At 35.6% G+C, this 12909-nt stretch overlaps 1 protein-coding gene across 5 annotated transcripts in view; it reads left to right on the top strand.

Annotated features, from left to right (window-relative positions):
* The window catches only part of CDC27 (cell division cycle 27), a 56466-nt gene extending 44850 nt beyond the window's left edge, over nt 1-11616 (top strand). For 3 of the 5 annotated variants that reach the window (XM_037495325.2, XM_037495324.2, XM_037495327.2), the window contains 3 exons: nt 5985-6059; nt 6822-6978; nt 8497-10829. In XM_037495325.2, coding sequence (XP_037351222.1) covers nt 5985-6059; nt 6822-6978; nt 8497-8579 — 315 coding nt within the window. In that variant the 3' untranslated portion in view covers nt 8580-10829. Of the gene's footprint in view, nt 1-5984; nt 6060-6821; nt 6979-8496 lie in introns of those variants that run through there. The other 2 variants (XM_054689823.1, XM_037495328.1) reach the window with 2 other exon arrangements.
* Nucleotides 11617-12909: the final 1293 nt, after the last annotated feature.

Genomic DNA, 12909 nt, shown 5'->3' with positions numbered 1-12909 from the left:
GGTGGCGCAGCGGTTGAGCGCTGGGTTGCGAGGCTGCCCGCGGCCTCTGCAGCGCTGGTTCGATCCCCGGCTGCTCCCTGGCCACAAGAGGAGGGTCCCACATGGCGCGCAGACCTCTCCTGCCGCCCGCTGCTCCCCTCAGCAGTGTACTTTGGTCTTTCTGCCTGCTCTGCTCCCTGCTCTGGCTCTGGTGAATTCTCTCACCCTCCCGCGCTTCTGACTGTACCCAGTGCATGTATAAACAAAACAAACAAACTAATAAATAAATAAAACATACCTCTATTAAAAAAAAATTTAAAAAAAAGGTTATTTATGCTTTAATTTTTATCTGAGTTCGTTTTCCCCTGTTTCAGCAGCTATTAATTTCATGCTCTCTTATTATTTTCTTTCATCATGAATGCTCTTAGAAAGGATGAGCTATTCAGAAATATGTGGTTATCCCTTATAAAGATGTAGAAAGGCAGTTTTTCTATCAGAATTACCTTAAAGGCCAGACCTAAGCCATCCTTTTGTGACCAAATATTTATTAGTTACATTATATGCCAGATACTGTTAGGAATATAGTGATGAGCAAAGCAACCACATATCTTGCCTTTGAAGAGTTTACCACTACTGTCCCTCTAGAGAGAAAACAGACATAAACTGAATAATCACAGTAATAATACATATTGAGTACATAAAGGGAAAATATGAGCGCTTATAATAAGGAAACTAGGACTAGTCTGATGTGTTTCTTTCTTAACTTCTCAATCTATTTTGCAAATTATGCAACTGTAGCCTGAAAAAATATTGAGAAAAGAAGATAAACTGAGAAAGAGAAAAGAGGCAATAAAATAACATGGGACTTTTGTTACCCTTTACTCAGTCATAAACAATCTAAAGTTTTCATTTAAAGATCAGGCTATTTTTCTTTTTTTTTTTTTTTTTTTTTTTTTTAAGATTTATTTATTTATGCATGCAAGAGCTGGGGCACAGGCCCTGAGGTGCAGGCAGGATGGGGAGGAGGGGTGGGGTGGGTTGAAAGGACTCACCAGAGACAGAGTGGGGAACAGAACAGGCAAACTGAAATACTCTGCTGAGGGGAGCAGCGGGCGAGACAGGAGAGGTCTGCTGCACCATGTGGGTTGCCCCCTGGTTGGCTGGGGGTCGAACTCTTGCAGCAGAGGCTACGGATTGCTTCATAGTACGGTGCTTTAACCCCTTGTGCCACCAGGGAGGCCCGGTCAGGCTATTTTTCAAAATAATTCAGGCTCTTGCTAAAAAGAGTAAAAGACTTTTAAAAAGAGCACAGAAAAACTTGGACTAAATAATCCACTTTAAATAGAATATTTCCCTAGAAAGCTGTCCTTCTAGTATATATTGAAAATTGCTGACATTAAAAGTATAAAACCAGTAATAAACTTTCCAAGACTAATAAAGATAAATAAAGGAATTACATGTGTAATTTATTGTCTGTCATTCTCTCATTCTCTAGTCCTACAGTTTTGACCTTTTAAAAAAGCTGCTTTCAAATCTAAAACTTCTAACTTCCTCTTTTGAGATACTGTAATTGTAATTCAACTTTTTTTTTCATGTTTTGACTTCATTGTACTTCTTTAGATATATGGTCAGGTTCTACAATTAAAGGACTTGTATTCAATTTTATTATTCTTAAAGCTGTTTTAATGCCAACACACCCACCAGATATGCTGTATAAATCAGCTTGTACCTTACTTCAAGAAGCCAAAATTCTAATCTGACCCACTGTCCAGGCTGCAATGATTATAGCCATTTTGAATATCAGTGTAGGACTTGACTAAGCTATAAGGCCTGTTTTGATGCATGGATTAGAAATAGGCAGACTATATAAAAAGGGTGTAAGGAAAAGTTACTGAGTGCTTCTAAAATGTCTTAGCTCCAAAAGGAAAACAAATAGTGTTAGAGTGCCAAGTCAACCTCTCTGTGGTGGAACATTTTTATATAATGTGTTGTATTGATATCTAATCATGAAGTCTTAATCTTCTAATACGAAAAATGAGAACTTGACTGTTACATTGGATACTATCTTTGATTATCGGGTGGGAAGAGGCATGATAGATGCATGAAATTTTGGTAATAATTATAATGTTCAGTGATAGAAAACACATAACTATTCTGAACTATGTGTGATATGGAATGAAAAAGGATTTAAGTGTATCTTCCTGACTAAGGTCTCTTTAAAGCATCTCAAAGTATTATTTGGGATCTTAATGAGGGTTGCTGAAAGTCCTTTCAAGAAGTCTACAAGGTCAAGCTATTTTCATAATGTTTAGGTGTTAATTTGCCTTTGACTCTCATTCTCACACAAATGTAAAATGGATTTTTCAAAAGCTACATGAAATGCTGTCATAACAGACTAAATGCAGAAGCAGTAAAAAGAACTCAGCTGTCTTCAGTTAACCATTTATTTTCAAAATTGTCAAACAGTGCCATTCCTCTCACTGACTTTTCATTAATTATAAAGTAGTTATTTTTCACTTAAAAACATTATGTTAGGGCCTCCCCGGTGGCGCAGCGGTTGAGCGCTGGGTTGCGAAGCTGCCTGCAGCCTCAGCAGCCGGTTCGATCCCCGGCTGCTCCCCGGCCACCGGAGGAGGGTCCCACATGGCGGCAGACCTCTCCTGCCGCCCGCTGCTCCCCTCAGCCGTGTACTTCGGTCCCTCTGCCTGCTCTGCTCCCCGCTCTGGCTCTGGTGAATTCTCTCACCCTCCCACGCTTCTGACTGTACCCAGTGCATGTATAAACCAAAACAAAACAAAACAAATAATAAATAAATAAGAAAAAAAAAAAAAAAACATTATGTTAACATAAAATAGACACTGTTAACTTTTAAATTAATACCTGATTTTTTAACCTTTTTCAAGTTTTAATTTCTAGTGTCTAACTATAAATAATTATAAATCACATTATCAAAAACTCTTTGGGATCATCAATAAACTTTAAGAGTGTAGAGAGGTCCACAGGTCCAAATGTCTGATAACTGCTGCTTTAAACTATTAAAGTCAATCTCGAGTCTCTTCATTGTGTTACAGGCCTTGTCAATCTTTATTATTAATGTTTGATAGGTGTAACGCAGTGGTTTTAAATAACTAATATCCATGACCACAGAACTTTGATTTTGATGTTCTGTTGCATGTATATTTTACAATATTCAGCACTGTGCAGGGGAAAAGGAACACTCTACCCTTAGAATTATTGCGTAATAAATCTTCCATTTCCTGACACACAGATGTGATTCAAAGTCTGGTAATTCCTTTGAGTTTCTCTTGGGTTGCCAGCAGTTAAGAAGAGGATGAAGTGTTAAGGATGCACCAGAGCCCCCACATTCTTGCCCCCTACCCCAAAAATAACATTCTAGACAGACTGCCTATGAAAATACATGTATGTGCATTTGTGTGGGGGCTGCCGTCACTTTTTTTTTCATTTCTCCTTTTAATATAGAAATTTTCACATATCTCTATAGTTGGTAGTATGATAACCCCTGTGAATAGTATGATAACCCCAGCTACTTTCCATAAAAAGATTTTAGATAATGCCAATAAAAAACATGCAAAAGGTGAGAAATTACGTTTTACTTCAGGTTAAGATAGAAAATGTATTAAACTTTTGGAACTGTGAAATAGGGCTAGTTCCTTACTCATTATGTATGCCTTTTTAGAGAAATGAGACTAGTTTTATCCCAATGAAGAAAGACAAAAATTCCCTTATTAAAGTTACCTAAATTCCATCATCCTGATACTTTTTATTAACCAACTATCTTTGATCACTACTCTTTATGTATTTATTTTTTGTATGTTATGTTTTTTCTTTTCATGAAAGTAGTTTTCTTGTTATAAAAAATTTTAAATAATATAAAGCATACAAAACAAAAAGTTTAATGTGCTTAAGTTTGTCCTCTAGGGTGGAGATCTATTAATGGCCCAGAGCATACTTCTCCAACTCTATTTCTCATTATTTGTGCATTTTTTCTTACAAAGTAGGCTTATATATGGTAAGCAGAATAATGGCCCCTCACATGCTCTAATTCTTGGTACCTGTGAACATGTTACCTTATATGGCAAGAGACTTTGTAGATGTGATTAAGGATATGGACCTTGAGATGGGGACAGTATCTTGGATTATGCAGGTGGACCAGATCTAATCACATAGCTGTAGTCAGAACCAGCATGAGAAGGATTCAACCTGAATTGGTGCCTTTGAAGATGGAGGAAGGGAGGTTGAAGAATGTGAGGAGCCTTAGGTGCCAAGAAAAGCAAGGAACCAGAATCCCTCCAGAAAGGAAGGCAGCCATGTCAACACCTTGATTTTAACCAAATGAGACTCGTGTGAGACTTCTATATAGGACCCATAGAATTGTAAAGTAATAAATTTGTGTTATATTAAGCCATCAGATTTGTGGTACTTTGTTATGGCAACAACAGGAAACTAATACAGTATCTCATCCTGTCCTACAACTTCCCTTTCTCACTAATATTCCTGTGAATAGTATCCTGGTATTTCTCTTTTTCTTAACCTGGATTTTGTTTTACTACAACAAGATATAAAACAAAGTAAAAAGCAGATAAACTTTGTAGACATTAAAGGGAAATAAAGTATCATATCCATAATGTTAGAAAATTTTAAAAGTAAAAAAGCTACCAAGTGAAAACTCTCACTCCTGCCCCCGCCCTTCCTCTCTTTTATCCCCAAAGTTAAACCATTCTTGTGTAGGGGATACATGTAACAGTTTCTGATAGAAAAAAAAAATTGTACATATGCATCTCACTTTTGCTTTTTAAAAATTTTAACCTAACAATTGAGCACCTAAGATCTAATATTTCATAGAAGATGGGCCATAGTGTATTTAGCTAGGCTGCAATTAGATAGCTTAATTACTTCGAATAATAATGTTGAGTTAAACTTTCATATAATGATTTAGTGAACTTTTTTGAGGATATCCCTAGTACAAATTCTTAGCAGCAAGATTTCCAAATCAATGGTTGCATGCAGTTTTTTAACTCAATAGATACACTAGATTGTCCTAACAAACAACAATTTATACTTCCACCCTCATTGATGACAATGACTGTTTCCCCTCGCTCATGGTGACTTAGGTAATATTAAACAATTTTCACTTTTTTTCCATTTGCGGGGACAGTATCTCATTTGGGAAGCTAATTTTATTTTTAATCATATCTATTCTTTAAATTCAAATCTAATTCTGTTACCTTTCCTCTCAATCTCCCTAAGCCTATACCAGTTATCAAAGGATTACTAGGTCAATTTATTTTTTTTTAATGATTTATTTATTTGTACATACAAGAACTGGGGTATGGACCAGAGGTGCAGGGGGGTGAAAGGATTCACCAGAGAGAATGGGGAACAGAACAGGCGGATCTACAGAAATACACTGCTGAGGGGAGCAGTGAGTGAGGCAGGAGAGGTCTGCTGCACAATGTGAGTTGCCCCCTGGCCGGCAGGGGATTGAACTCATGTTGCAGTGGCTGGCAATAGCTTGATAGCTCTGTCTTTAACCCCTGTGCCACCAGGAAGGTCCTACTAGGTCCATTGAGAGGGTTAAATGTTAAGCTATTCATCATCAGTTAAAATGGCAGGAAGGTATGCAAAGCTTATTGTTTACATGAAAGAGATTGTTTTGTTCTGGAATTTAATTTTCAAATTAAACTTCATTCCATATACAGTGTAATGGAGTATTGTTTTAAACAGTGACAGAAGCAAAGGTTGTCACTAGCTGCTTATTTCACAAAAAAGAGGTGCGTGTGTATGTGTGTGTCAACTTTTAATGTATTATGGTGAATCCCTGCCATTTCTTAGTTTCTGTTGTCGTAAGTACTTTTCATGCATTTTAGTTTTATAACAATAAGAATTAATGCAATAAGGAAGTATTAGGATCTAGTAAGCTTTAGTGATGATGATTTGGGAAAGCAAAATCCGTCAAAATTTTCTTTTTTCTTTGCTCTTTTCAGTCTGCTTTGCAAGAACTTGAAGAATTGAAACAAATTGTTCCCAAAGAATCCCTTGTTTACTTCTTAATAGGAAAGGTAAAGATTGGGCCCCTACTCTTAAACTGTGACTTTCATAACAAATAGTAACTTTTGGGAATAATTATAATACTTGTGTTGGGCAAATTTATCCAGCACTTTGAACCAAGTATTCTAAGAATACAGAATGGATTTTGACATTTAAAATCATGTTTATCCTTAATGATGGAGCAAGAGCATCATCCTCCTCCCCTCCCCCAGCTGTATGGTTTTGTAAGTATATTAACACTTACAGCTATTGATCATTAATAAACTATAATTGAAATTGGCTTTCAGTTATCAAGAAGATACTTACTCAGAAGAAGACTGTCTTAATTAGAAGACATTACTTCCAAGTATTTCAAAACCAAACTATAATTAGGACTTTGCAGACAGGACCTCCAAGTGCTAATTGATTTTGTCATCTAGGAATGTTGATCAAGTGTTGAGAGTTGGTATAACTCCATTTAAAGTCAGTGTAAATCGGTGTTAACAAACAACATATAGTCCAATTCTTTACATTGTCATTTTTCCCAGTTGGAGTGAGATTGATTGGACTCGCATTACCTGAAAGAATTCTGAGAGGCCAAGAATTCTAAAAATATCTGAGTATATTATAAAAGGAACTCAAAAGCTGGTGTGTCTTCTATAGAATAATAGTTTCCTATGCATCAGAATGGGTTTATAGCACATAAATCAAGAGCCTAATTTAAATTATGTTTTGGATTTTATAGTTGAAGCTCACAACTTAATGAAAAATGTAGTCCTGTTGTTTATTTTTAGGTTTACAAGAAGTTAGGTCAGACGCACCTTGCCCTGATGAATTTCTCTTGGGCGATGGATTTAGATCCTAAAGGAGCCAATAATCAGATTAAAGAGGCAATTGATAAGCGCTACCTTCCAGATGATGAGGAGCCAATAACCCAAGAAGAACAGATCAGTGAGTATCATCATATGAATTAGGTTTGTATGCAGTTACTCAAACCAGAGAGCTAGTAAAGCAACACATCAGAGTAGGTGAGATGGAACAGATGTTTCTTTATGACATAGTAAACACGGAAAAAAATTTTTTGAGTATTCAGAAAACCACCTTTTGCGTAAGGATTTGTGACCTTTTTAATTTTTCTTAACCTGCTATATCCTCTATATCAAATGGGATTTTAGGGGAGTTGAACAGGGTGACATAATAACAAAATGTGCATGTGCAATCAGGTAATTAATCTCAGTTCTTTCTGAACCTAGTTTACTGTGTGACTTTGGCAAATCCTTTGCTGACTTTTACTTGGGCCTCAGTTTATATTGAATGTGTAACTAATGCCTGCCTTTTCTGCTTCATAGGAATGTAGTGGAGGGGGGAAAGATGATAGATGTGAAGTTATGTTGTAAAATAATGACAAATCTGTGGTAGTAGCTATTCAAACTGTATAACTTTGGAAAATGCAAAATCCAAATACACGTCTAATATATATAAATTTAAGGGTTAGGAAAAGCTGAGGGAATAAGAGAGCTTAAGGCCTTAAATTCTCTATCCCTAAGTTGATTATATATCTGAAATACCTAGTGAGAACCAAGACTTAATGTATCAGTATTTTGTAATAAGAGAATTAAGAAACTTGTAAATAAAACTAAGAGACTTGTTCCTGAAAACCTGATGAAAGACTTTAATTAAAATTATAATCTCGGGCCTCCCTGGTGGTGCAGCGGTTGAGCGCTGGGTTGCGAAGCTGCCCGCAGCCTCAGCGGCGCCGGTTCGATCCCCGACTGCTCCCCAGCCACCGGAGGAGGGTCCCACATGGCGCGCAGACCTCTCCTGCCGCCCGCTGCTCCCCTCAGCAGTGTACTTCGGTCCTTCTGCCTGCTCTGCTCCCCGCTCTGGCTCTGGTGAATTCTCTCACCCTCCCGCGCTTCTGACTGTACCCAGTGCATGTACAAACAAACAAATAAATAAATAAATATACATGCCTCTTTAAAAAATAAATAAATAAATAAATAAAGCAACACAAATTTATAAAAAAAATTATAATCTCAATAATTAATCTCTTTAATTAAAATTATAATTATAATCTCAATAATCCTTTTTAAACTAAAGGTTATATTCTATATTTCTGTGGACTAGCCAGGACTGTCCTCAAAGTGGAGTCAAGGATTGGAGGAAATCTCAGTCTCCTTTGAATGTCTCAGAAAACTAGTTCTGATTCCTAGGATAGGAATAAGGAATTCATAAGAAGTAGTTTCAGTAGTTAAAACTCTTAAAGATGAAGTAAACTAATCTCAGTCATGTAAAATAATGAGTAAACTAATCTCAGTCACGTAAAATAGGGAACATGAATTATATTTTATTAAAGGATATCAGAATCTTTAAGGGGCTTTATTTAAGGTCTCATCTCCTTGTTTTCATGAACCAACAATAAATATTTGTCAGCTACCTTACTGTAGACATTTTTTTTTTTTTTTTAAGTGGGAACAGATGAATCCCAGGAGAGCAGCATGACAGATGCAGATGACACACAACTTCATGCAGCTGAAAGTGATGAATTTTAACTTCTGGAAATCAGACTTTTGCAACTGGATGTGTGACTAGTGCTGACATATTTCTTGTCCCTCCATATACTGAGTCTTCACTCTTGAGCCAGCAGTGTCATCATCCATCACTTATACCATGAGTGTGCCACTTTCATTGGACCCTGACTGTATACAGAATGAAAGGCAGTGCAATATTTAGCTGCTAACAAGACTGGCTCTTTCACCAGTATGAATGACAATGTAGGGGGTGGGGTGGGGAACTTTTCTTTTTTTTTTTTTTTCTTTTAATCTCTCTTTGTTGGAAAACTATCATGGAAGGAAGAGTTATGTTTTATCTTGAAGGAACCATTAGATATGGAAAATAGTGATGAACCCGAATGTCTTGGTCATTTTTCCAAAAATTTGTTTTTATTTGTTTCTGTTCCTGATAACAGAGTGACTGACCTTCATTTCTAGGTTCTTCAAGGATGGTGTTAGCAAGTGCCAGATGGAACAATAAAAAAGACATTGCCTATACAAAGTAACTTGATTGCCAAGGAATGTAAATTACCTTAAACTTGCAGTGTCTCCCATAAACAAACATGTTGGGCATATTGGGACTTGTTTGTAGGAATCAAATATCCCTCCATACAGTGTACACTTACTCTTGGCAAGAATGCTTTAATGTCTAACCAAGAATTTTAATTTATTCATCCTGCTTCAAAGTGTTGATCATTGTTGTCTTGGTATTGCAAACTTTAAAGTTGGTCCTTTCCATATTGCCTCTTCTCTTTGAGCTCTGTGGGATCGCCTGTAACATTCAGAGATAATGGAGTGGCTTACCCACTGAAAAGCCAAAACAAGGCCCTTGATAACCTTATAAGTTCACCATAAGAATCAAAATGAGCACACTAAAGCGGAAAGACTTCAAGAGATCATGACAGTGAAAGCCTTAATATAATCGGAAATGTACCATTACCTTGAATCTATGTTTGTTCAAGACAGTATCACTTTGACTTTTCTAAGTGTTTAAAGCAGGATGCAAGAATGTGTGGTTACCTTTGATTGAAGTCATTTCCATTCTTTTTAGCTCTCTGCTTCAAATCTTTTTCAATAGTCTGAGTCCCCAAAGCATTTACTTGAGAGTGATTGGGTTTAGGATATTGGAAGTTTTAGATACAAAAAAAAAAAAAAAAAGCGTTCTTATGAAGGAGATGAGCTCTCTCCTGAGTTTGTCATGATGTAGGTTGGAATCTTTGGGGAATGGCCACAATTTTAAGATCTAATTATGCATAATAAAATGGGAATTATTGGAATTTCACATAACAGATTTCAAGTCTTAAATTGTGTATCTCCTTTATTGTAATGTATTGAAATTTTTAGAGAAACTTTAGTTGTTAAAATTTTATTAAGTGCCAATGTCATAATATAACGAATTATAGTTTCTTACGAATGACAGGCCTATAGTTATTATTTTGGGTTATTTGATGAAGGACATACTTATCTACTGGTTACCTGTATTTATTAGTCAAACCATGAAATTAACGTGGATTACAGAACATGTGAAAAAATTTAAACCCATAGACTCAGTAATTTTCTATCATTTACTACTAATCTGCTCACTTGAACACAGATTAGATACCATTATAAATTAATTCAATTAAGAGTCTCAGAATAGGTATTTGGTGCCAGAGAGGTATTTAACAAAATTTTCCTACCTAAATCTATGTATATGTGCTATCTAAAAAAATAAAAAGGAAAGTTTGGGAGTAAACAAATACTATTAAAAGTTCCCAAAGGCTAGCATTCGGAATCTAGCAAATACTTCATTTTATTATCTACTAGTGTTGTAATATTTAATTTTAGATTATCTTATTTTTTAAATTGGCAAATCATAAGCCAGCTATTATAATAGTATCAACTACAGAGTTTCCTAGAAAACTTCAACCTCAACTCTATATTACAAAGTCTGGTAAAAACTAAGTTCATTGCTGGTGTATAATTCCTTATGTTTTTGTAGTAGGAATTTATGCCCTGTGCCAGAGGTGAGTGTCTTTCTGGTACTGATTTTGTGACACCAAGATAAAAAAGAAAGGATAGTTGTGGAAGGCATACGATGGCAATGACTGACTGAGGGACATTCATCCCAAGCTTGGCCTGATTTCATTTTTCCTTACACTTATTTTCACATTTAGGCATTGAAGCATTGTTTCCCACCCTATAACTGTTCTTTACTTTTTTCCCAGGATTGAAGATCAACCAACCAGAAAAGAACATATATTTGAGTCAAGCAAATGTTTCATTCAAATTTCAGAAGTCACTTTGAAGGGAATTAAAAATACCATGTACTTTGATGTCTTTTTTTTTTTTTTCCCCCGTTAAGCTTTGCACACATACTCATATAGATATTTATACACATACACTTAGGTTCAGAAATTATGTTGTGGCATTGAAATTTCCCCCCTTGGAAATAGTTCTTAACTCTGGGATTTCAGAAGGTTGGAAATATTTTTTCAAGATAACTATGGTACTCAAGATAACAAAAGGTGATCCCCACTTTTTCTGTATTCACTATTTTAAAATTTTATTTTTTTCCAAGAACTGCAAGTAACATTTGAACCATGCTGCTGTTGTACCTTAAACAAAACTCAGTGATAACCAGTATTTAGTCTATTAAAAATGCTCTTTTTGAAGAAAAAAGTTTGGAAGTCTCTGATTAGCCAGAGTATTACTATGGAGCTTCACTGAGAAATATGGTGACCCGTTTTCTTTGTGAAAACCTAGAAAAATGCAAGTGTGGGTGTGATATGTGTGTTCTGTTTGCATTGAAACAATGTAATGTGTCTTCTGTTTGCTTTTCCTGACTTGTTTCAGAAAATGTACAGTCTTGGAGGGAGGGGGCCTTTTCTTTTAACATATTTGCAGTTCATTAAAGGATATGGAAAATCCAAATAAATTACTTTTGAAAGCAATTTATAATCAAGTTGCTAAAACTGAGCTGTGCCGTCTATGTATATACTAAGGCAACAGCAAAATAGTGAAAGATGAGAGTTTTGTGTTCTATAAAAGTCTAGGGCAATGATTCTCTTGCTTTATTTTTACTTACACCTTTGTGTGTGTGTATAAACATTCATTTTTAGTATTATTTGGAATTCAAGATAAATATAACAAAAATGGTAATTTTTATAATGTGTATTTTCTAAACTACAGAAGCCCCTCACCAGCAACTACTACTTTGCTAGTAAACTGCTTATTCTTTAATCATGTATTTTATGAAATACCTTTAAAATGGACAAAAATCTTTTTTGTTCCAATTAGAGTCAATTTTAAAAATCAAGATCTGATAGTAGAACATAAAAACTAAATTTTACTCTAGCTTGATATATTGGAGAATGTGATGGCTAAAAGATTTTGTTCATACTTGAAAAGTAGCAGCAGAGATTTATATGAAGTGAGATGAGCTGGGCAGGTCTGAGGGAACAGCCAAGACTTGATAATCTCTAGAATCTGCCATCCGTTGACAGCTAGATGGGGGTAACTAGTAGAAGTATAGACAGGAAGTATTCTTTGGCTTGTTTAGCACTAATGGTTCAAGAAGGTTCAGTATAGGTTTAATTTTTCTTTGTAAGTGCAAACTTTGCTAACTAGCTGTTTCATGGGGTCTTCCCATGTGTACTGTGTTGCTTTGTGTACAACAATATTTTCAACCCCCAGCCTTCTAGGTAGATAGTCCATTTTACAAAAGAAAAGCCCAAGGCTCAGTTTAAATGATACAGCTGAACCTTTTGGCATTGTATATTCAAAACCTTATATAGAATTTTCAGCTTCCTTTCAATGTTTGAGATTATATCTAACGTTAACTGTCAGGTGTTCCTCTCTAACATTTTGAAATTTTCTATAGTATATAATAGAAATTTGGGTTTCACAGAGGAAATTTGTTATTAATCATAGATTCAAATCTATTACATGCAAAGTCCATCATAGGCTTTGTCTGTACCCACTCTACTCACACTTGAGTGACTAGAACTTGCTGTTAAGAAGAACATTTTAAATCCAATTTTCTTTTACCAGTTTCCCTTATCATGGCATTTTTTGTTCAACATCTTCAAGATAGAATTTTTAATATGGGGCTACAAACTGTCAAGAAAATTCAAGTTATTGAAAGAGCTCCACTAGAGTTTGAATAAGGAAAGAGTAAAGGTGGAAGCCAAGAACAATAAAGCAGACTAAGTTTTCCAATCATTTATTTCTTAAAAGCATGAAACTGTTACCTTTCTTAGCAACGCAAACTTTTTTCTCATCCATACAAAGAAATCAGATCTCTCCTTAGCTCACAAAGGACTAAAGATCAAATGTGTTAATCATCCTG

This window comes from Talpa occidentalis, unplaced genomic scaffold (genome assembly GCF_014898055.3).
Source record: "Talpa occidentalis isolate TD23 unplaced genomic scaffold, MPIMG_talOcc4v2.1 talOcc4.7, whole genome shotgun sequence".
Taxonomy (NCBI): Eukaryota; Metazoa; Chordata; class Mammalia; order Eulipotyphla; family Talpidae; genus Talpa; species Talpa occidentalis.
Note: the sequence above shows the minus strand (reverse complement) of the source record. Positions and strands in the feature narration are given on the sequence as shown.